Source organism: Acinonyx jubatus, chromosome B1 (assembly GCF_027475565.1).
Source record: "Acinonyx jubatus isolate Ajub_Pintada_27869175 chromosome B1, VMU_Ajub_asm_v1.0, whole genome shotgun sequence".
Classification (NCBI taxonomy): Eukaryota; Metazoa; Chordata; class Mammalia; order Carnivora; family Felidae; genus Acinonyx; species Acinonyx jubatus.
Genome location: NC_069382.1, coordinates 194,438,217 through 194,463,188, shown reverse-complemented (window position 1 = coordinate 194,463,188; position 24,972 = coordinate 194,438,217). Strand labels below are relative to the sequence as shown.

At 43.9% G+C, this 24,972-nt stretch overlaps 1 protein-coding gene and 1 long non-coding RNA gene across 3 annotated transcripts in view; one reads left to right on the top strand and one right to left on the bottom strand.

Annotated features, from left to right (window-relative positions):
* The first annotated feature begins 1,331 nt into the window (after positions 1-1,331).
* On the top strand, positions 1,332-24,859 carry LOC113593209 (uncharacterized). Of its 2 annotated transcripts, XR_008296419.1 has the most exons (4): positions 1,332-1,999; positions 2,251-2,548; positions 4,646-4,710; positions 24,720-24,859. It is a non-coding gene; the product is annotated as an uncharacterized LOC113593209 (long non-coding RNA). The 2 variants fall into 2 exon arrangements; XR_003413295.2 differs by lacking the exon at positions 1,332-1,999 and having other exon boundaries at positions 2,063-2,548.
* Positions 24,826-24,972, bottom strand: part of CLNK (cytokine dependent hematopoietic cell linker) — a 208,003-nt gene continuing 207,856 nt past the window's right edge. Inside the window, exon 19 of the mRNA XM_053217569.1 lies at positions 24,826-24,972. Coding sequence (XP_053073544.1) covers positions 24,826-24,972 — 147 coding nt within the window.

Genomic DNA, 24,972 nt, shown 5'->3' with positions numbered 1-24,972 from the left:
TTCTGGAGTTAGAGCTGGTTATAAATCCCAGCTCAGGCAAGAAGCAGCTGTGAGTCTGCTCCCTAACCTGTGTGAAACTCAGCTTCTCATGTAAAATTCAGGGAACAATAGGACCTAGCTCACAGGGCAGTTGTCAAACAAGAGAAAGCAGGTCAAGGCTTAGCATAGTCCCTGACAGATTTACATTTCTCAGAAGCCCACATTCAGTCACATAAAATGCTTTGTGGACTGTCTGGAAATGGGGGTATTTACAGCCTGGAAAAGGGCCCAGCTGGAATAGAGACCACTCCCATAGACCCCCTTAAAGTTGACATACTGTCCCCTCTTTAAAGCAGGGAGAGTTCATCTGGAAATGTTACTGCTGGCTGTTCAACCAGGGACGTTCTCCCCCTTCCTGTTTAGTTTGCCTAGTCCTTTTTCAGTGTTCCATAGATCACCTCTGTTACAGGCTGAATCACGTCTCCGCAAAAAGAGTTGTTAAAGCCCTAATCCCCAGTGAATGGAAATGCAAGTTCACCCCAGTGGATGTGACCTTATTTGGAAACAGGGTCTTTGCAGACATAGTTAAAATGAAGTCATTAGGTGGGCCCTTATCTAATATGATTGGTGTCCTTAAAAAAGAAGAAATTCCGAGAGGCGAATGCCCTGTGGAGACATAGAGAAGCATGGGGAGAAAGGGCCATGTGAAGACAAAGCCACATGGGAGTTCTGTTCCCACAAGGCAAGGAATACCTGGAGCTGTCAGAAACCGGAAAAGGCAAGAAAGGAGCTTTCCCTATAGCATTCCGAGGGAATAGGGCCCCGAGGACACCTTGATTTTACACTTCTAGCTCCCAGAACTGAGACAATGAATTTCTGTTGGTTACAGCAGCCCTAAGAAACGAATTCAAGCTCCCAGATATGATTACCTAACATACAGGAGGAGGCAAGACAGGTAAACAAAACCAATCATTGAGTGTAAGGGTTGGGGGCGGATGCTCATTCATTTACTTACCATTCAACCAACATTTACTTCGATCAGGCTCCTTCGGGGAGCATTCGTTTTGTCAGGGTGGGGGGTGGTGGTAGACCCTGCGAGGGGCAGAGTTGTGCATGTTTGAAGGAGAGAAGGAAGAACAGTGCCGATCTAGATCGTCCTGGGCACTTACAAACTGTGATCTTAGGAAGTCATTTACCAGGATTCTGCCATTGAGGACCCTGTGGCTCAGAGGAAGGTACTTGACCTGTGTGCCTCAGAAAAAGGCCAGGTCTCTAACAACCAGTTTTGGAACTCAGGTCTAGTTGCGGGGGGGAAGGGGGGGGGCGGCAGGCAAAGACATGAAAATCTCTCAGGCATTTCATGACTCTGCATAAACAGGAGCCCGGAGGAAGTGGCTTTTCTGTTGTTTAACATATTTCAGAACGATCTAGTGACTTCTTTGAGCCTTTGTATGCTCTTTTGTGAAAGCGGGAGAAAGACCTCTGCTGAGTCTCCAAGGTCTTACAGGACTGCTAAGATACTCAAATTCGGTGCTCCTCCCATACCTGGGGCACAGGGAGTGGAGACTGCAGAGTCCGAATCCCAATCTCATTATTTTTCTGCAAGGGCTGTGTGACCTTGGGCGAGTTACTAGCGTCTCTGAGACGCGTTGTATCAACTCAAAAGGGGGCGGGGGAGCACCCGACGCCAGGTTCAGGTTCCAGCCACCTAGTGCCCCCTGGCGGCGCTGCGTGCTTTTCAGGCGCCACGGGCCGCACTCTCCCGCCACGGGAGCCCCCCCTCGCAGGAGCGCGCGGTCGGGGAGCCGGGAGCCGCGAGCCGCGAGCCGCGCACCGGGCATGCGCGGCCGGTAGAGCCCCTCGAGGCAGCCTCGACGCCGCCCCGGCCCAGCCAGCGAGGGCCGGAGCTGTAGTACCGCCGGGGGCCGGTGGCGTCGCTGCGCGGCCGGCCCTGGGGGTCCGGCGCCTGTAGAACTCTACCCGGCGCAGGCGGCTCTGTGCTCACCCGGCGGTTGGCCTGGTAACCTGGGCGTCCCAGCCCGGGGGTGGGGGTGGGGGGGCGATCCCGCTCCTTTGGGGGAGGGGCGGGGCCTGGACTCGCCGAGCTGGCGAGATAACGGGGGACTCCGAGCCTAGTGGCGTGCGCTCTCGCGACCGGCGTTTGCAAAGTTGCCATTTACCCAAAGGCCAGATGCCTGCCTGGGGATCCCGAGGGTGGGGCCGAAGGAGTCCCTGATGATTGACAGCCTCCCACTCTTCGCATTTTCTTAGACTTGCAAGTAAATGGGAGCCGCCGCCTCTGGGCTGTGAGTCCCACCAGGGCATGTGTTCGTGACATGGCTCTTTTGTTCATCACTGACGCACCAGTCTGGGACAGGCCCGGCTTGCAGGACTGCTCAGCGTCCCTTGCCTAGACCAGTGGTAGCCGAAGCCTGATGGGGACAGCACGTCCCCAAAAAAGTTCCCCAGGGAGGTACAAAAGGGAGGACAAAAAGGGAGAGGAGCGCTAGCAACGTTCATAGCAATTGGACACAGCTTCGGCATCCCAGCTGGGGATCCTTGGAACAAGGTAGGGGAATGTGGGTGGGGTGTACCCTAATTCAAGTCGCTCGTGGCTCGGGCTGTGTTCTGGCCGCTTGCATTGGACGCCTGGGTGTTCCGGAAGGATGGGGCGGGGCGCCGGGGAAGACCTGGTCCTTCACCGCAGATAGTTCTAGGCTGCTGGGATAGCCTTCTGTCTCACCTCCCTGCTTGCACTCTCATCCAGGCTGAGGCAGCCAGAGTGCTCCTTCCACAAAGCAAGTGGGACGGAGCCACTCCCCAGCAGAAGGGTCCTCGCAGGACCCTCCAGTGCTGTCTGACTTGACCTCCCGCAGCGTCTCTTCCTCGACCATCCTCACTCCTGTGTTCTGCCACACTGGCGACCTCTGCAGCGCTGAGGCACCGGGTTTCTCTTGTCCCAGGACCCTTGCACATGTTCCCTCTGTCGGGGACATCGCTCATCTTTCTCCTCTCAATTCAAAAACCACCTTCTTAGGGGCCTTTCTAACCCTTTAATCTCCCATGGTCATCACCTCCCCTCGCTCTAGCGCATTCCTGTGTTTTGTTCTTTGTAACAAACTGAAATCATACTTGGGTCTTCTCATTCTCCCACAGGACAAAAGAAGTTATTGGCTTGTCTTGTTCGCATTTATATTCCCAGGGCTGGAGGAGAGGGCCTGGCCCTCAATAGACACCCATGCCCGTTGAGTTTCTATCTTGGTTTAAGTCACCACAGCAGGAAAGCAGACTTGGAATCCCCAGCTGCGCATATTGGCACTTAACTCTTTGTGTACGCTTTCATGTCTAAATGTTCTCATCTGGGAAATGATGAGGATAGTAATAGTATCTGAAAATGAGATGAACAGACTTTGTGGAAGAGGCAGGGAGATTCTCAGATGGAGAGCTCTGGGTGATTTAGCTACTGCATCAGTCGGGATGGGCTAGGTTACGCCGAAGCAATATACAACCCCCAAATCTCGTTGGCTTAAAAAGCCGTTGGTTTATTTTTCACTTTACACTTTATGTCCACCATGGATTGCCAAGAACTTGGCTCCTTGACGTCTTTAGTTCAGAAGCCCAGGCTGACAACAGCAGCCACCAACCGATGCTTTGCCAATTGCCCAGGCAAAAAGGAGAGTTCGGCTTAATAGAGTACTCTTAAATGTCCAGCGAGAAGCTCTCAGAAGGAAAGACTCAAGTTTCATGTCTTGCTTGTAGCTAGGTGTGATTATATCACTGGGCTCTAGTCAATGGGAAAAGTAAATAGAGCTAGAATATGCGTAACATCCAGAAGTGTTCTTTTTTTTTTTTTAAATATTTATTTATTTATCTTTGAGCGAGACAGAGTGTGAGCAGGGGAGCGGCAGAGAGAGAGAGAGAGAGAGAGAGAGAGAGAGAGAGAGAATTCCAAGCAGGCTCCATCCTGCCAGCACAGAGCCTGATGCGGGGCTCAAACTCACAAACCGTGCGATTGATCATGACCTGAACCGAAATCAAGAGTCGGATGCTTAACTGACTGAGCCACCCAGGCGCCCCCAGAAAGGTTCTTAAAGAAAGGGCATGCAATTCTTTGTCCCTTCTTCATTCTGCTGGTCTGAATAAAAGGATGAAGAAACAATGCTGGAGCTGGCACAGCCCCTGTGAATCATGTAGCGAATATAACTTACTGAGGAGTAAGTAACGAGGTAGAAGAATGAAGGTGGGTCCCCGAGTATCACAGAACCACCATACCTGCCATCTATCTGTTGCTTCGCCCCCGGCTGAATTTCAAAAGGGAAGTAAACTGCTGTTTTGGATTAACTGCCACAGAAAAAGCTTCTGTGAACCAATCCATGGTTTGGGACAGGAAAGGATGGGAATGGGCCAAGCATGAGCCGACATGGTATGGCAACGGAACAGTAGGTGTTGGATGCTCTGCCAGTTTAAATCAGCAGAAGCAACAACGCCGCGGGAGAAGCCTGCGGAGGAAATAGAAGTAACGTTTCTCTTTCCAACCCAATCGCTTCAAAAATCTTCAGATATGAAGTGAAGGCCAGTGCATCTCCTACTATCAGTGGGAGGCTTCCACTATTTTTATTGTAATCTCAGGGTCAAGGGTGATGTATCTTCTTTTCTTTCTTTACAGCTTTGAGAGCTCTGTGTGCAGATCGTGGTTCCTGAAGGTCAGAGGAACTCCTTCCGAATCAGCTGGTATGTCATTCACTCCCCTGAACATTTCTCCCCAGCAGGATGGCGGTCAGTCTCAAGATTGCTCAAGTAATTAAAAATGACACAAAGGAAAAATTGTGTCCAATATTATAATATTATCCAATTTGGCTTTATATTTATTGGAAATAAAGACGACGTACACTGGGAATGTGTTATTTGCAGGGAAGTGCTTGCAAGTACCTGTCTAGAAAATCTTTTTTTTTTTTGTCATTTATAAATAAAAATGTGAAAATTATAGACAGCCAGTCATGAAAACTGTTATTGATGGTGCTGCAGAAGGCACTTTGCATTGTGATCTTTGTTTTGAACAGATTTGATTCTCAAACCAAAACACAATACCTGGTTTTTAGAATATACTGAATTAACTCCTATAGGATGGAATTCTAGAATTAGAATTGCGGAGCAGAAAGATATATTAACAGAGTTTGCCAAGTTAATTTCGTAAGTGCTGAAGTAATTCCAGTGCCAGTTGTTATTAACAATTTATAGGACCTCCAGCTTGGCTTTCTGTCTTCTTGCCCCCCTACTAGGACTGAGTGTAACATTCTTCTCAACTCTTTGCCACCTGTTGGGTGAAAAACATGTTAACTCATTGTTACTTTAATTGCTACTTCCCTAATAATTGTGAAGTTGAGCTCTTTTTTTCATTTGTCCATGAACATCAGGATTTCCCCTTCTATAAAATGGCTATTTTTATTCTTTGACTATTTTTCAATTGGACTATTTGTTCTTATATTATCAATTTATGGGAGTTCATTGAAGTATCATGTCTAGGAATCTTTTATCCGACATATGTGCTTCAAAGATTTTTCGTAATCTGTGCTTTCTGATGTTGCTTATTGTCTTTTCTTGTCATGGTTTGAATATTTACATAGTCAAATGTTTCATTTCCCTTTGTTGTTGTTGTTGTTGTTTTTGATTGTCCCGGCTTGCTTAAGACATCCCCCAAACACACACACCACTGTCACAAATGCCAAGAACATACACATATTGTCATAGATTTTCTTCTAAGTAGTTATTCAATGCTTTTTAAAGATTTAATTTTCATGGAATTATTTCTTTATGTACATATGTATTATTTTTTGTGTATCTACCTTTTCCTCCCTGTTTGACAGGCAGCTTTGGATGGAACAATCTGTGTTTAAATAAACCTCCCTTTCTCCACTGATTTGTCATGGCACCTTTGCCGCACCTTAAGTTTCCTATTTGTGAATTTCTAGTATGTTTCAGTTACAGTGGCTTTATGTTAAAAAAAAAAAACAAATCTGACAAGGCAACATTGCCTCCTTACCCCTTCCCCATTAGGTATTATTTTTCAATAGAAGGTTCTTAGGTATTTTTTGACATTTATCCTCTACATGAAATGCAAGGGATTTTTGATGGTTGTCGTTTGTTGTTGTTCTGTTTTTTGTCTTTTGTTTTCTTTTTTTTGTACCTTTTATGCTGGTCCTAAGGGGTACAGAATTGGACCGATTTGATCAAGCATCCTGTTCAATGACGGGAGCATCAAACCCCGCATGTTCATGGTGGCTGGCCTTTCCCAGCACTCCCAGAAAGTGACCGTTGGGACGTGTTTGTTGCAGGGTTCCAGGCAAAGGGCACTGCTGGAGCAGGGGGAGGGTGCAGGGTGCCATGCAGCTGAGGTCAAAGGGTACATTTTACTCTGGAGGGTGCCTCCTAATTCACACAAAAGCCCCATCTTAGCAGCGGCAGCCCCGGGCCAGAACTGCCTGAGAACGGTCGGTCCACCCTACTCGAAGCTGCATCAGCCGGAGTCTGCCTGCTGCTCTTTTAGCCCTCAGGGAATGGCTTGGCTTCAGCTTCCAGCAGCCTGTGGGCTCACTCCCTGGATTGAATCCCAGCTCCGACTTCCTGAGCTCCTGGTGAACTGGATCTCCTCACTTTCACCGTAGGTGACCACTGCTCCATTCTATGCGGCATCTCAGCCTAGGACACACTGTCACTTGCTTGAGTTGTTCCAGTGGCCTCCTAACTGCTTTCCTTGCTTCTGCCTTCACGCGTCTGCGGTTGGTTCTCAGCTCAGCAGCCAGAGCAAGCCATTCGTTCGTTCATTCATTCATTCATGCCTGAGAGAGGGAGACAAAGAGAGTCCCAAGCAGGCTCCAGCCTCAGCACAGAGCCTGACATGGGGCTCGACCTCACGAACCACAAGACCGTGACGTGAACCAAAACCAAGAGTCGGACGCTTAACTGACTGAGCCACCCAGGTGTCCCAATCACACATCTTTCTAATTTACTAACTGCCACCCTTGAAAACTGGGAAAAACCCTGAAAGTTTACTGTTTCTTAAAGTTGATTTATTTATTTTAAGGGGGTGGGGGAAAAGTAGAAGGAGGGCAAGAGAGGATGTTAAGCAAGCTCCATGCTGAGCATGGGCTCAATCTCACGAACCACGAGATCATGACCTGAGCCAAAATCACGAGTAGAATTCTCAACTGATGGAGCCACCCAGGTGCCTCTAGAGCGATCCTTTTAAACTGAAGCGTTGGCTTGTATCTGAATCTCACCGCAGCCCTTGCACCGGATCCAGAGTCAAAGTCCATCTCCTCAAGGGCAACAAGGTTCCTTCTGATCAGCTCCTGTCACCTCTCTGACCTCACTCCTTTTGCTCTGCCTCTCAACTAGTTAGTTGTTCATTCATTCATCAAATATCTGTCGAGTGCCTACTTATATCTATATGTGCCAGGCACTGTTACAGACATTTGGGACACTTCAGTGGACAAACACGCGTGTGAGAGAGAGGAAGGACTAGTCTCTTGGCTGTTCCGTGAACTTGCTACCACGTGGTGGCCTCAGGCCTGAACACTGGCTGTCCCTCTGCCTGGACTGCCCTTGCCCAGAAATCCACATGTCTTATGTTTTCACCTGCTTCCATGTCACCTGCTAGCAAGGCCTTCCCTGACTGCCCTGTCTACAATCTCTAACTGTCCGGCACTTAATATCTCCCCCCAGCTATTCACTTCTCCATGACTCTTAATTTCCTCTAATAGACTTTATATTTTATAATATCTAGACATTTAATTTATGTCTGTTGCATTTCCCCCACCATTACCCAAATAGGGTGAGCTGGATGGTTTATTCCCTGTCATGCGAGTGCCTTGAACAGTGCCTGGCACAGAATGGGACTCTGGAAATATTTTCTGGATAAAGGAAAGGATGCACGAAAAGGAAGAACCTTGAGAAGGTTATTGACCTTTTTGTGCTTCCTTTCCATTTTCTAAAAATTAAGGAGTGTAATGGTCACTAACTGACATGGGCTTGTTAAAAAGGTTTAATGAGGGGTGCCTGGGTGACTCAGTTGGTTAAGCGTCCGACTTCAGCTCAGGTCATGATCTTGTGATCTGTGAGTTCGAGCCCCGCATCGGGCTCTGTGCCGACAGCTCGGAGCCTGGAGCCTGCTTTGGATTCTGTGTCTCCCTCTCTCTGCCCCTCCCCCACTCATGCTCTGTCTCTGTCACTCTCAAAAATGAATAAATGTTAAAAAAAAAAAGTTAAAAAAAAAGGTTTAATGAAATAGTACCTCTAGGGGTCCCAGGCTGCCTCAGTCGGTGGGGCATGCGATTCTTGGATCTTGGGGCTGTGAGTTTGAGCCCCACATTGGGTGTAGAGATTACTTAAAAATAAAATCTTTTTAAAAACATTTTTTTAATGTTTATTTATTTTTGAGAGAGAGAGAGAGAGAGAGAGAGAAAGAGAGAGAGAGACAGAGCATGGGTGGGGGAGGGGCAGAGAGAGAGGGAGACACAGAATCCAAAGCAGGCTCCAGGCTCTAGGCTGCCGGCACAGAGCCCGATGCGGGGCTCGAACCTACAGATCGCGACATCATGACCTGAGCCAAAGTCAGACACCCAACCGACTGAGCCACCACCCAGGCGCCCCAAAAATAAAATCTTTAAAAAAACATCCAGTACATCTAAAAGTGCTTAAAACAGTACTTGGCACATATTAGAGTTCTCGAAATGTAGTTTATTACTGTTGTTTTTGCTTCCCAGTCCCTTATATCCACATCGTGTATGTACTGTGTGCACAGACAGTTCAGGATTCATACTTTTTATCTCTTAGAGTACCTGTGAACACTGCATGGTATTGTTTTATGTGCTTTCAGAATTTACTGCAACAGCACTGTCAACAATAGCCAATTATGGAAAGAGCCCCCATGTCCACTGACTGACAAATGGATAAAGAAGATGTGGTATGTATATACAATGGAATATTACTTGGCAATCAAAAAGAATGAAATCTTGCTATTTGCAACAACATGGACGGAACTAGAATGTATTATGCTAAGGGAAATAAGTCAGAGAAAGATAACTATCCTATGATTTCACATGTAGGTGGAGTTTTACGAAACAAAACAGATGAAACATAGGGAAAGGGAAGCAAAAATAAGATAAAAACAGAGAGGGAGGCAAACCTCCCTCTTTTAAGAGACTCTTAAATACAGAGAACAAACTGAGGGCTGCTGGAAGGGAGGTGGGTGGGAGAGTGGGCTGGATGGGTGATGGGCATTAAGGAGGGCGCTTGTAGGGATGAGCACCGGGTGTTACGTGTGAGTGATGAATCACGAAATTCTCCTGAAACCATTCTTTCACCATATGTTAACTAACTTGGATTTACATAAAAAATAAATAAATAAGATCAAGTCCTCCCCACCGCCCCCCCCCCCCAACATTGACTGCAACAGTATTAGGCATTGGTTTTTGAGACTCATTTATGTTGCAATATATAATCTAGTTCTTTCCTCTTAATGGCTATGTAGGTTTCTGCCAAGGGAACTTAGCGTCTTACCAATATAGACAGTATTAAAGGGTCTTTTGTGTAGGTCTTCTTGTGCACATCTCATCCCAAATGTGCAAGAGTTTCTCAAGGAGGCATCCAAAAAGTGGAAATGCTGGTTTTGCCTGCTGTGCTCCATTTGCCCTCTCCCATCCATTCTCCATCCTTCCTTGGCTGCTCTGTCCGGGGATGCTGTTCCCTGGAGACGGCCCCATCCACCGCCTTCCCATTGGGTCTGGCCAGTGGAGGCTCTGGCAGGAGATTAGAGGGCAGAAAGGAAGGGTCCGGGTACTTTCTCATGACCTCTTTCTTTGTCCCCGTGCTTCATGTCTGGCCGTAGGTCTGTCCTTCCCTCTGGGCATCTCCCCCTCCCCTGTTCCGGCTGTGCCGGAGCCCCAGCACCTCTGTTGTCTCTCCTGGTCCAAAGAGGCCTAAACAAGGTTGACGGGTTCCCACCGTTGCAGGTTTCTGGGTACCTCACCATCCATTGTTTCCTTCACCTTGCCTGTTCCTGCCTAAGGAGTCACCTCAGAAAGCGTCCTTCATTCGAACATTTGGGATAAATTACTTTGTACGGGCACCACATGGACACATTGGCTTCATGGGACGTGCCTTAAAATCTAAGTTTTACTTTAACACACACACCCTCCCTCTCTAGTTTTGTCAAGTCAAATAGCACTGAAAAGTTTATGATGGAGAGCAGGAATCACTTTCCTTCTTTCTCATCTCCTTCCTCTCTTTTGGCTCTCCAGAGGCCACCATATTCGACTGTTTTTATCTCTCTGATGACTGATGATGCAGAGCATCTTTTCATATGTTTATTGGCCGCTTACGTATCTTTTTTAAAATTTAATTAACATATTTATCAATGTGTTAACTTTTGGATTAACGGAATGACATTTTGACTCCAAACTCATCTGGCCGGAAAGACACAGAAAGTTGTCTTTGCACTGCTGAGTCTGAAACAGTGTCTTATGCCATCGTTTCAGGGACGAAGATCGGTTAGCTCCAACACCGGCCGGTGCCTGTAGCCCGGACAGGGGAGAGCCTGCTGACCTCCGAATCGCACTTGCACAGGCCCCACGCGAGTTTGCCGACTTCTGGCCAAGGCACGGACTTGAGCCGCAATCCTGATAACTCTTTAGGGGGGGCAGATCACCAAGTTAAGCGGCCTCCATTTTCCAGACACCAGCTCAGCCCCCAGCTCTAAGGAAAAGGAAGCACAGGGATCCCTTTCCCCTGCAGGCAAGGAGAGGGAGGCCCAGAGTTCTGGGTTCCGCATGAAGTCCGGGTATCTGCTGGCCCACTGTTGTGGCCGTGTGCACCTGGGAGAGAAAGTGATACACAGCTGGAGCCCTTAGAAGGTTTCATTTGGTGCCTTTACCAGGACCTTGAGATAAAACTGAACACTTGATACTCCACTGCAAAGATGGTTTCAACTTTCAAAAAGAATCAACATCCCTCTGAAGAAGCAGAAGAGTGAACGGTTTTTTCAAGTTTCCTGATTCAAAGCCATTTGCCCTTTAAGAAGTTCAGGGACTCACAAACACTGGCCAAAGGGCACAGTCATATATGGCAACCTGATTGTCGTATTTCTTGTAAAGTTCACTATCTGGAAATGGTCACCTAAAACTTGCCGGGGTGAGAAATTAAACAAAAATCACAATTGCAAAGCGCCTGAATTTTACATCATTCATCTTCCCTTTCCCTTTGTTGTAAATAAAACTTTGAAGTTTATTCATTTTGTTAGATTTGTTCCCTTCTTTTTCTTTCACATCATGGAAACTCCCAACCAAGAGATGAAATAAGGAAAATCAACCTTAATGCTGAACCTATCGATTCTACCTTCCTTTTAATTTTCTCCTTAAAATGCTTCAGGTGAACAATTTTTCACTTCTCAGAAAAGAGAAAACTGATATCCTGGGCAAACCTTAACGCAAATGAGCGTTAAAAGTGCCATAGGGGGCGCCTGGGTGGCTCCGTCGGTGAAGCGTCCGACTTCGGCTCAGGCCGCGATCTCACGGGTCGTGAGTTCGAGCCCTGCATTGGGCTCTGTACTGATGGCTCAGGGCCTGGAGCCTGCTTTGGATTCTGTGTCTCCCTGTCTCTCTGCCCCTCCCCTGCTCACACTCTCTCTCCTCTCTCTCTCTCAAAAATAAATAAACATTAAAAATTAAAAAAAAATACCACCGAATCCACTTTTTTTTACACTTATATATATTATTTTGTGAAACGTTTCTTCAAGTCTTTTGTAATTGATCTGTGGTTCTTTATGTTTTCTAGACCTGAACTATATTATCAAATGTATATACAATGTTTTCTGTCAACCTGGGGTTTGCCTCTTACCTTCTTAATTGTCTCTTTTGAAGAACAGAAAGTTTAAATTTTGATGCAATCCAATTTCTTAAGTTTTTCCTTGATGATTGTTTGCTTTTGGTGGCACCACAAATTGTCCACCCAAGGTGGAAAGTGTACTCTTGTTTACTTGTAGCAGTTTTATAGTGTTAGAATTTGCATTTATATCTAAGACCTATTTCTGAATTTTTGTTTTGTTTTATTTGGTGTGAAATTGAGTTCATTTTTTTTTTTTTTTGTCCACCTGGATATCTAGTTTTTCCAGCACCATTTATGGAAAACACTATCCTTTCTCCACAGAATAACTTCGATGTTTTTGCCAAAAATCAATTCACGATACCTGTGTAAAACTATGGATTCTGGACTCAGTTCATTGATGTATTCTTTGGTCTTCATGTTAATACAAACTTTGGTCTTCACTTTTCAAGATTATTCTGGCCAGACTTACCTCCTTTGCAATTCCATGTAAATTTTATAATCACCTCTTCAATTTCTACACAATTCTGCTAGGATTTTTATTTTTTTTTATTTTTAAATTTTTTAAAATGTTTTTATTTATTTTTGAGACAGAGAGAGACAGAGCGTGAGCAGGGGAGGGGCAGCGAGAGGGAGACACAGACTCGGAAGCAGGCTCCAGGCTCTGAGCTGTCAGCACAGAGCCCGACGTGGGCTCGAACTCACAGACTGTGAGATCATGACCTGAGCTGAAGTCGGACGGCCAACTGACTGAGCCACCCAGGCACCCCGGATTTTTAGATAAATATGGAGAGAAGTGACATGTTACCCATATAGAGTCTTTCATTCAGATCATGAATTTGGAACCTCTCTCCATTTATTAAGACCTCCTTGGGGCACCTGGGTGGCTCAGTCGGTTGAGCGTCCGACTTCGCTCAGGTCACGATCTCACGGTCCGTGAGTTCGAGCCCCGCATCAGGCTCTGTGCTGACAGCTCAGAGCCTGGAGCCTGCTTCAGATTCTGTGTCTCCCTCTCTCTCTGGCCCTCCCCCCGTTCATGCTCTGTCTCTCTCTGTCTCAAAAATAAATAAATGTTAAAAAAAAAAATTAAAAAAAAAAAGACCTCCTTAACTTTTCTCAGCAATGATTTTAGCTTTTGGTTGAAAGATACTGTACATTTTTCATCTAGTGTATTCCTAACTATATTCATGATATTCAAAATGGAATTAAAAATTATTTTCCAATTGGTGGTTTCTAAGAGACAGAAATATTATTTTTTGTATATTAGCTTTCTATCCTTTGACTTTACTAAACTTAATGCTCATAGTTTATTTCATAGGTTTCTTAGGATTTTTTTTTACATACACAATCATGTCATCTTTGAATAAAGACAGTTTTACTCCCTCTTTTCTTATATGCATGCCTTCTGTTTGTTATTTTTCTTGCCTTATTGCGCTAGCTAGAATCTCTAGCATAATGATGAGTTGAAGTGGTGAGAGCAAACATCTTTGCCTATTCCTGATTTTAGGGTGAACATTTTTGAGATAAAACGGGGATCAGATTATCAAAGCAGACTCACACAATTCAGAGATGTTAGAGCAGTCCAGTGACACGGATGAGGCAGGAACAGGTTCAGAACCGCTGACACAGCAGAGCTCTTCAAGTCCTTTCTTGTGACATCTGATATGCCCTTGTGCCTTTTTAAATGCTGAATGCAGGTCACATAATTTACACACAAGTGAACCATTTAAGTCTTGAAACCATCTCTGTTTTATACTCCAACAGTACCTAACATTTTCCAGGGCACAATGCTGCATAAATGCATAGGCTCCAGGTTTGTTTATTATAAGCAAGCCTGTCCACAGGTAGGGATTCTCCTTCCAGCAAATACCATTAGCTTCTTTGCCCAGAGGTTTATCATTTCATGTTTATAAGGAAATTGAATCAGATCACCTGTCTTCTATCTTTTCCACGGGCTTCTCCCAGATACCAAGGATGCAAGAATGAATTAAAGATGCTCTTTCATCTTTTCCTTTTCAACATTCAATTTTTCACCATTAGGTGTCATGTTAGCTGAAGGTTTTTGTAGATTCCCTTAAATCAGACTGAGTAAATTTTCTTCTATGCCTAGTTTGCTACAAGTTTTATTATAAGTTAATAAAAAACTTTTAAGTTTATTTATTTATTTATTTTGAGAGAGAGAGAGAACACAAGTGGGGTAGGGACAGAGAGAGAGGGAGAAAGAGAATCCCAAGCAGACTCTGCTGACATTAAGCTTGATCTCATGAACAGTGAGATCATGACCTGAGCTGAAATCAAGAGTTGGACACTTAACCAACTGAGCCACCCAGGCGCCCCAGTAGTAAATTATTTTCTAATGCTTTGTCTACATTTACTGGGATGATCAAATCATTTTCCTCACTTTGTTTGTTAATGTGGAAAATTACACTGATTTTCAAATGTTAAACCAACATGGCGTTCCTAGGATAAGTCCTACTTTATTATATGTATTGCCAGATATACACACACAGACGCACACATTTTGTCAATTGCTTTTTTACATTTAAGAACAATTTGTGGTAAAAGTTGGGCCCCTGGGTGGCTCAATCAGTTAAGGGTCTGACTCTTGGTTTCGGCTCAGGTCGTGATCTCACAGTTTTGTAAGTTTGAACCCCACATCGGGCTCTGCACTGGCAGCATGGAGCCTGCTTGGGATTCTCTCTCCCCCATCCCCGTTCTCTCTGTCCCTCCTCTGCTTGTGCTGGCTCTGTCTCTCTCAAAGTAAATAAATACAATTTAAAAAATTGTGGTAAAAGCATATCACGTAAAACTTAGTCTTAACCAGTTTCAAGTATACAGAGCACTAGTGTTAACTATTTCTACATCTTTGTGCAACAGATCTCTAGAACTTTTTCATTTTGCAAGACTGAAACTCTATACTCATTAAACATCAACTCTCCATTTCCTCCTCCCCCTCAGCCCTTGGTAACCACATTCTACTTTCTGTTTCTATGAGTTTGACTACTTCAGGTACCTCATACAAGTGGAATCTTGTGCGGTATTTGTGTTTTTTATGCCTGGTTTGTTTAACTTAATGTCCTTGAGGTTCATCCATGTTGTACAATATGACATGATTTTCTTCCTTTTGAAAGCTCAGTAATATTCCATTGTATGGATATACCACATTGTCTTTATTCATTCATCTGTTGATGGACATTTAGGTTGCTTCCACCTCTTAACTATTTTGAATAACACTGCAGTGAGTGTGTGTGCATATGTCTCTGAGATACTGTTTTTCAGTTCTTCTGGATATACACCAAGACATGGGATTGCTGATCATACGGTAATTATGTTTTTAATATTCTGGGGGAAACTCTACACTGTTTTTCACAACAGCGGAACCATTTTATGTTCCCACAAACAGAAGGGCACAGGGTTCCAATTTCTCCATAACCTCTCTAGCACTTGTCATTTTCTGTTGTTTGTTTATTTATTTATTTATTTTTTTAATAAGCATACTGACAAGTGTGAGGTTTTAATTTGAATCCCTGTAATGATTAGTGATATTGAGCATCTTTCCATGTATATCTATTTGGAGAATGGAGAATGTATATCTTTGGAGAAACATCGGTTCAAGCCCTTTACCCACTTAAAAAATTCTTTTTTAATGCTTATTTTTGAAAGAGAGAGAGAGAAGAGAGAGAGAGAGAGACAGGGTGTGAGCAGGGGAGGTGCAGAGAGAGAGAGAGAGAGACACAGATCTGAAGCAGGCTCCAGGCTCCGAGCTGTCAGCAGAGCTTGATGTGGGGCTTGAACCCATGAACCATAAGATCATGTCCCAAGCTGAGCTCAGACACTTAACTGACTGAGCCACCCGGGAGCCCCTACTCATTTTTTAATCAGGTTATTTGTTTGTTTGTTGTTGTTGTTGTTTTGAGTTGTAGGAGTCCTTTGTATAATCTGGATACTTATGCCTTCTCAGATATATGTTGTTTGCAAATATGTTTCCCCTTCCATTGGTTGCCTATTTGCTCTCTTGATTCTTCCTTGGCTGCACAGAAGTTTTTGAGTTTGATGTAGTCGCATTTGTTAATTTTTGTTTTTGTTGCCTGTGCTTTTGGTGTCAACTCCAAGAAACCATTGTCAAGTGCAATGTCCTGAAGGCTTTCTCCTACATTTTCTTACGGGAGGTGTATCATTTTAGATCTTTTGTTTAGGTCTGTAATCCATTTTGAGTTCATTTTTGTATGTGGTCTAAGGTAGGACCCAACTGCATCCTTTTGCACACGGATATCTGGTTTTCCAAACACCGTTTGTTGAACAAAGCGTCCTTTGCCCAATGTGTAGTTTGGGCACTCTTGTTGAAGATCATTTGGCCATATATTCAAGGCTTTATTTTGGGCTCTCTATCTGTTCTGCTGGTGTATAGATATGTCTTTGTGGCAGTGCTTACACCATCTTAATTACTGTTGCTCTGTAGCATGTTTTGAAAGCATAAAGTGTGAAGCTTCCAACTTTTTCCTTTTCAAGATTTCTTTGACTGTTCTGGATCCCTTGAGATTCCATATGAATTTTAGGATGGGTTTTCTTTTATTTCCACAAAAAATGGCATTGGATAGGGATTACATTGAATCTGTAGATGGCTTTGGGTGGTATGGACATTTGAACAATATCAAGTCTTCGAATCCACGAACACAGGGTATCTTTCCATTTATTTGTATCTCCTTTGATTTCTTTTTGCAATATCTTGTTTTTTTTAAATATTTATTTTGAGAGAGAGAGAGAGAGAGGGAGAAAGAGAGAGAGAGAGAGAGAGAATGTGTGTGTGTGCATGAACTGGGGAGGGGCAGAGAGAGAGTGAGAGAGAGAGAATTCCAAGCAGGCTCCGCACTGTTAGCACAGAGCCCAGTGAGGGGCTCGGACTCACAAACTGTGAGATCGTGACCTGAGCTGAAATAAAGAATCAGACCCTCAAACAACTGAGCCACCCAGGTGCCCCAATATTTTGTCATTTTTGATGTACAAGCCTGTCACCTCCCTGGTTAGTTTTTTTTGTAAGTATTTTATTCTTTTTGCTACTATCATGAATGGGATTGTTTTTAAATTTCCTTTTCAAATGTTTCATTATTAGTATATAGAAATATATATAACTGAGCTTTGAATGTTGATTTTGTACCTTTCAGCTTTTGCTAAATGAGTTTTAATAGGTTTTTTCCTTGCGTGTGAAATCTTTAGGATTTTTCTTTTTTTTCATATTAGATCATGTCATCAGAGAGCAGAGATAATATACTTCTTCCTTTCTAGTTTGGGTGATGCTCTGTCTAGGACTTCCAGTACTCTGTCGAACAGTAGTGGCCAGAGTTGGCATCCTTGCCTTGTTTCTCCTCTTAGAGGAAAAGCTTTCAGTCTCTTACAGTTGAGTGTGATGTCTGCTATGGGCTTGTCACCTGTTAAGGCAGTTTTCCTCCTATATCCATTGTGTTGTGCTTTTTAAAAAATTCTTTTTATTATGAAAGAGTGTTGAATTTCATCAAGAGCTTTTTCTGCATCTGTTGAGAAGATCACATGGGTTTTGCCTTTTGTTCTGTTAAGGTGGTGTGTTACATTTACCGATTTCCCTATGTTGAACAGTGCTTGCGTTCCAAGTAGAAATCCCACTTCCTTATGGTATATAATCTCTTAATGTGCTGTTTTGTGAAGTTTGTTAGTATTTTGTTTGGTATTTTTGCATCAATATTCATCATGCATATCAGTCTTTAGTTTTCTTTTATTTTTGTGCCTTTGTCTGGCTTTGATATAAGAGTAATTCTGGCCTCAGAGAGAAGTGTGGAAATGTGCCCAGCTCTTCAGTTCTTTGGAGGAGTTTGAGGAAGATTAGGGTTAATTATTCTTGAAATGTTTGGTAAAATTCTCCAGTGAAGACATCTGGTCCTGGGCTTTTCTTTGTTGAGTGTTTTTTATTTTGTTAATAAAACTTTATTTTAAGGATATGTATGGCAGCTTGAAGAACAAGGGTGTTAGTAGCACAACCACACGTATAGTAATTGGAAAATTGTTCAAGATACTTCAGTAGGTCCAGTCACCTCTGAGTTCCTGCGAAGACCCTGCAACAGCAGCCTTAGCAGTCTGCTTCTGACCACCTCCTCCCAAGCAAGAGTCTCTGGTTTTCCACATTACATTGTCACCCAGGCATAGGAGCTTCAGCTCCTGAATCAATTATGTTTGAGTTTTTCAAACAATGTCTGAGCTGAAGCTGGACGCTCAACCGACTGAGCCACCCAGACGCCCCATGTAGCTTTAGTAATTTTGCTCACTTAATCAGTTTCTGAGAGATGTGTGTTAAAATTTCCAACTATCATTGTGGTTTTGCTGATTTTTTTTTCTTCCTTTTAGTGTTCTTGGTTTTGGCTTCTGAATATTTATCTCAACAGCGTTCTGTTCATATTTCATGGATTCAGTGTTATATCTCTCTGGTCATATTCACTATTCTCTTTGTAGTTTTCTTCAGCATCCCACAGTGTATTTTTCCCTTGGGTTCCCACCCCCCCCCCCCCACCCCCGCTGACCCTTTATCTGGTTTGTAGGTTTTGTTTAATGTCTTTCACATTAGAAGGTCTCCTCCAAGGTCTTGACTGTATTTAAGAGCGAGGCACAAAACGCTAGCTGGAACTTGTTTGCGCCTGGGTGTGCACTGTAGCACGGTGGGGTGGGGATCTCCTCTTTGCTGGGGACCAGCACCTGCTCCTATTTGTAGCAAATTACTCTGCTCCCTCGGTCTAGGGCTGTCATTCTGTCTGCTTCTCCTGGGAACCAAGGGCTTAAAAGGGTTGTAGTTATAAACATTGGGAATGAAACTTTAACTTAAACCCTGTGTTTCAGGACAGCACACACCTCCCATTTTCAGCAGGATCCTCTGTGCCTCCTTCTAAATATTTTCTGGAGGTATGCTCTGGATTGGATGGCCACCAGGGTGAGAAGGTCTGGCTGAGGAAGCTGCTGATTTCCCAGGGGAGGGGTGTTGGTCATAATGGATTCTCCTAATGGCCATCAGTGAATCCCCTTTGCACCCCAGACCCTTTACCAGCATTTAAGGGTAACTAGTGACTCCAATTTCTAAGTCTTTCCAGATTTTTATAATGGGAACCTGCTTGATTTTTTTTTTTTTTTGTGTGTGTGGAATTTCCTCCTAGCAGGCTTACATTTTAGCTTTTTCTATTTTGTTAACTCAGTTACTATTTGTCCTTATAGTTTCCCTCACCCCCAATTTTGTTGATGTCCCTCTTCTGCCATCGTTTCCTCCATTCCCTTTATCACATGTTCTCGACTTTTCATTTTCTCTATTGTCATTATAGTGGGGTTTCCAGAGAGAAAGGTTAAGTTCAGATTTAGTCACGTTTTAATTGGAATTCTTACTGCAGTGGGTCATACCTTTTATATTTTACTATTTTTAAATTGCTTTCCATGGCACTGTACTGATTCATGTTCCAACCGGTAGTTGAGAAATTTTACTTTAGAGCGTCACCAGCTTTTGATATTATGTGAAGTCTTTAATTTTGACCAATCTGATGGGTGGAGAGGGCTATATAATTATTTATATTTATTTATTAAAATGTTTATTAATTTTGAGAGAGAGAGAGAGAGTACAAGCGGGGGAGAGTCAGAGAGAGAGAGAGACAGAGACAGAGAGACAGAGAATCCCCAGCAGGCCCCACGCTGTCAGCACAGAGCCTGATGCAGGACTCGGTCCCACGAACGGTGAGATCGTGACCTGAGCCAAAATCAAGAGCCTGATGCTCGACTGACTGAGCCACCCAGGCGTCCCTGTAATTGTGATTTTAACTAATGTTTCTCCAGCTCCTGTTTTGGAAGTAGCTGTCGGATGGCCATGAAGCCTGGGCGTGCCAGGGGAGGCTCCTGCGTAACTGCCCTTGGCTTCAACAAGCCCCTCAGTGAGCACAGAGGAATGATCTAGCTTTCATTTGCCTATTTTGCTCTGTCCGTGTGCAGACAGGAAGCCCACTGGCCATTCTCAAGGAGGTTGCCCACTCTTTAAGCCTCTGGCCTCTCTTTAAGCATTCTGGCTAAGATCTGCCTCGTGTGGGTCACCGTCCAGCTATGCAGTTGGGGACCAGGGGAGCCAGGTTTCCATCACCAGCTCTGCTCCTTTAGGTTTCACATCATTTATCCTTAAAGATAGCTCCATTCCCTGATGGCGTCTCTCGCGATCTGTGTCACTTCCATCACTGTCCAGTTAGGATGGCAGTTCTGGGCGTCTTCCAGGCCTAAGAATTTTCATTTTGTGTGTGCATGGTTTGTTTATATTCTTTGCTCATACTTCGGTTGAGTTGTTTAAATGCCTTGTGACTCTGTCTGACTTTTTGCAAACCTTTTAAGCTTTGGTGTAATGAATCTATCAGTCTTTCCCTTTATGCCTCATGTTCCCATGTGGTTTAGGAACTCTTTTCCTATCCCCAAATCATAAAATTTTACTAGAAGAAAATATAGTACTTGATTTAAAGTTTTCTTTTCACTTTTAGCCATTGATCCATGGAGATTTTATTTTTGTATGTTACTTGAAGTAGGTACATAGTTGTATTTTTTTTTTTTTCCTGTATGGTGAACACATTTCCCCAGAACCACTTAATAGATCATCTGTCCTTTCCCCACCGGGATGCTGATTCTGTTGTGTTCTTGTACCCATTAGCTAGGTAGCCATTGTTTAACAGTTGCCAAGAATGGCCTGGAATAGGGGTGCCTGGGTGGCTCAGTCGGTTAAGTGTGTGACTTTGGCTCAGGTCATGATCTCATCGCTTGTGAGTTCGAGCCCCGCGTTGGGCTCTGTGCTGACAGCTCAGACCCAGAGGCTGCTTCAGATTCTGTGTCTTGCTCTCTCTCTGCCCCTCCCCCACTCACACTGTGTGTGTGTGTGTGTGTGTGTGTGTGTGTGTGTGTCTCTCTTTCAAAAATAAATAAACATTAAAAAAAAAAAGCATGGTCTAGAATAGAGCCCTAAAGAGAGGAGTGTTCAGAAATAGACAAAGTATTTGTACCTCTAAAGCTTGGGTTCTAGGGCTATCCTTCAACTCTTTGCTTGAACGTCTCCCCTCGGTAAGTCTCCCTGCACCCACCCCATGCGTCCAGTGCAATGTGTCTACGAATACAGTGGTGGCACAGGGGAGAGAATTAGCAAATGTATTATTCTCTGTTGCACGATTTTAATGACGTGTGTGTCTTGCTTGCCAGACCCTTAGCCCACAGGGATTAGGTATTTTTCATCTTTAGTCCCCAGATTTAGTGTGGGCTAATGCTCATATGTCAAAAATTGTTTTAGAAATTTTGGCATAGGTTTATCCTAACTATGACTTCAAAAGGGCTTTAAGGCTGCTAGGGCATGGCATGCAATGAACAAAATTAAACTATATTTTGAATCTTTTCTCTAACCCTCAGTTACAGATATACTATGACATTTAATTACGTGTTTGCTTTCATTTATTTTAGAGCAGCTATAAATCATGAATGTTCAAAAGAAAGTAAATGGGCTTAGCTAGGACAAATATTAGGATACAAAAATGGATGCGCAAATATAATGCTAATCAGATACAATACAGACCATCTTATAAAAATGTGTTTATGTGTGTACACATGACAATGGGCTAAACTTCACCATGGGGTAAAATGTGATTCTTCTGTGTCATCAGCACAGAAGACTTAACCAATTTCAGCTCTGATGTAGTTACTCAAACACACTCACAAGCCACACCCCCACATCCTCTCCCACAGGCATATACCCATGTGGGGGAATTTTCCATTGAGTAATACTGGAAAAATTTAAAATCTTCTGGTTCAAAACTTTTAAAAACCATCTCAAGTAAGCTTCATCAACATATCTAACGTTGGCCTCACTGACAAACACTCAGTGATAAGTATTAAAATGGAAATACAGTAAAGTAGATTATCTTATTTATTGGGTTCTTAGTCGTCTGTTTCTGCCCTTTAATTCACCACTAGAATCGCAACGGTCTCAAGAGTGCTTAGCAATGAATGCATATGCACTATAGAAACAAGTGCTTACAGCAAGGTATTATTAAAGATGAGCGAGATAGAAATTGATCCAGAATGATAGTTATTCAGTCAAAGAAATGTCTTGAATGCATAGATGCTGTAATCAGATAAAGCTAAGATTTCCCTCCTCTATTGAGCCTAGGAATCAAGTGACACTTTTCAATTGCAAATGAAATACTAGTTGAAGAGAGATGAACCCCCTTGGGAATTTGGGCCAGGCACACCCAAATCATTGAACTTTGAATACAGATCCAATAGGCAGCTAGACACAGAATAGCACTGTGTATGAAGACGTTGGTTCAGCCATAACTATGTCACTGTAAGATTTGGGCCAAGGAGATACAGTGTCCTCAATTATACGATGGGTTAAGAATACCTGTCCTGCCTTCTTTACAAAACTGCTGTAAGAACAAAATACAATTGAAATTTATATATCCTTACTATTCAGTAATCTATGACAAGCAATACGTCCTTATCACTGTTAATGCCGAGAACCAGAGTCACTGTGGCAGGCATGGTGGCGAGCCACTTGGCTCGCTCTTGAAACAAGAAGTTGCTGATCAGTGAGTTGTCCAACAGCCTCCTGCTGCAGCGCCTTCTGGATCTCCCATGGTAGCTGAAGGTTGTGTTTTTCCTGGGCAGCCTCTGGCAATGACTTACATGGTGTTGCACTAAGACCTAGCCATTTCTGCCCCACATGGGACTGTCTCCACTATGGGCACTATTTGCTCTGGATCGTACCGCTGGACTGGCCAGCACTCTGCCAGGGCTGCGTTTCGGTTGGATGGCTTTCCTACTCATGTCTCCCTCCTTCCCTCTCCCTTCTCATAAGAGATCAGACCACATCACAGCCTGAAGTCTCTCCCTGCCTCGTCCTGTTCTTTCTCCCCTTTATCTTTCTCAGGCATTACCTCCGATAAATATTTGCACGTCTAACTCCTGTCTTGGCATCTGAGTTCCAGAAGACCCAACTAACATCAAACCCTAATCATCTTAAAAGCAACCCTGCCAATATTTTGTATTTTTCTTTCCAGAGATTTCCCTATGTATAAGCATTGTGGGATTTTTATTTTAAGATGGCTAATTTCTTTTTCTTTTTTTTAAATGTTTATCTATTTTTGAGAGGGACAGAGAGAGAGACAGAGCACGAGCAGGGGAGGGGCAGAGAGAGAGGGAGACACAGAATCCGAAGCAGGTTCCAGGCTCTGAGCTATAATTCAGAGTTCTCCACCGTCTCCCCATAGCTTTATAGAAGGAGGGTCTGATTCTTCCTGCACAAGAGCTGTGGCCTCTGCACAGCCTGTTTCCACGCCAGCCTGGAGGTCCAGCTGAGCGCAAGCAACAACCACACTGCCTTCAGTTCTGAGCAGTCTGCTCCTGAAGTAGCCAAGCCCCAGGCTAGACACTCTTGCTTCTTGGTTCATGTGCTATCCTGTGCGGGCGCACTTGAAGGTAGGCTCAGTTGAGTATCAAGAGCTCTAACTGACAAGGAGCTTCTTCATCAAATGCTCCTGCCCTGACTCAGAGGCATTACTTCCCATTGACCTTGGGAAAGCAGAGAGCCTGTGCTCTCTTGTTGGTAGGTGGATGGTCGGGGCCCCTTTAAGGGCACTCCTTGGCTGCTATTTCAGATGAGATGATCCGGAGCATGGTTTTGTGTTGTTTCCATTGTTATCTCTCCCCTTCTAATTCTATTTTTGACTTGACTTCTGCGTTAGAGCTACCACTGCATAAATATTCCATAAATTTCACGTACAGGCTTTGAAAACATTTGAAGTCATTATGTGTATTCATTTCACCCAGAGCTCTCTCTTTTAACTTACTTCACTAAAGAGTTATTTATACATTTTCATGTGGGTAAATCTGTATTTTCAGATTGTTTCTCTCTCCTTAATTTAGCTTTTCAACTTGATGGTTCAATTCTACAGGGAATGTACCTGGGAAGGTGTGCTTGGAAGGAGCCAGGTGAAACGGATAAAAACGTGGGCTCTCTTCCTACACGGAGTGAGATCAGTAAACTTTCTGAGCCTCTTTTCCTCATCTGTATTGTAAAATGGGAATCAAATAAGATCCTCTTAGCCTTAGGAGGTGACAATATCAGGAGGCGTGCAATCTTCCTTCAGGGTCACACTTATCTGAGGACGGTTCTCTTCCTTTGAAGGGAAGTCCACCATGGGAATTAAAAAGAAATTTTTTTGAACTTTCACTCAGACTTCAGCTTACTCCCTGACTACGAATCTGCGAATTCCATTTGTCTCCAAGCCACTCGACACAGAGTCCTGGAGTCTGGGCCATGGCCATTTCACACCAGAGCATTTCTGCTTTCCTCCAGAAAGAGCATTTCTGATTTCCTCCAGGTGATATTCACAAGCAGTCTCCTTTTCTACTACAGTCGTCCGGACACTTGAATTTCCAGGATCACAAATACAATAGAGCTTACGTTCACCAATATCTTTAGCCTGAGGAATCTCAAAAATCTAAAGTCACAAGTCCTACCTTGTGTGTGGTACCACTACCTTGGAGTGGTAACTCCAGAAATAAAGGCAGGGGCAGGGCCTATAAAGAGCATAAACTTGGGAGTCTCACATAGATCTGTCCTGTGCGAATGGCAAATATTTCAGCAAACCTTCTTGTCACCTTTATTTCTCATCTGTGACATAGGCACGAGGACCACATTTACAGTTTTCTCTTTAGATGATACGCTTTTAAAAGCCAGTTTTTATTTTTTTGCTTCTTATAGATATTTCTTCTGTGGCTTGAACTTTCGAAACCGAGATTGAGTTTCCAGTTTCCATGGTAAAAGTTTTTTCTTTTTCTCCGAGGTCAAGGAAGTGATCCCTCGAAGCCACAGAACGTCATCTTTTGAAATCATTGGAAAATGGGTGGAGGCATCGGATCCCCTGAACCGGAGAGAACACAGAGCCCAGGCTACCATGGTGAGAAGCATCTGCTGAAGGAGAGCGGCTGTGTTAGGTAGCATTGCACCCTGCGGATTCCAGTTTTATCTTTCCCGTCAATTAGTACGATGGGAAAATACTTGTAGTGTTCGATCATGTCTTCCACCGAATTAAATTT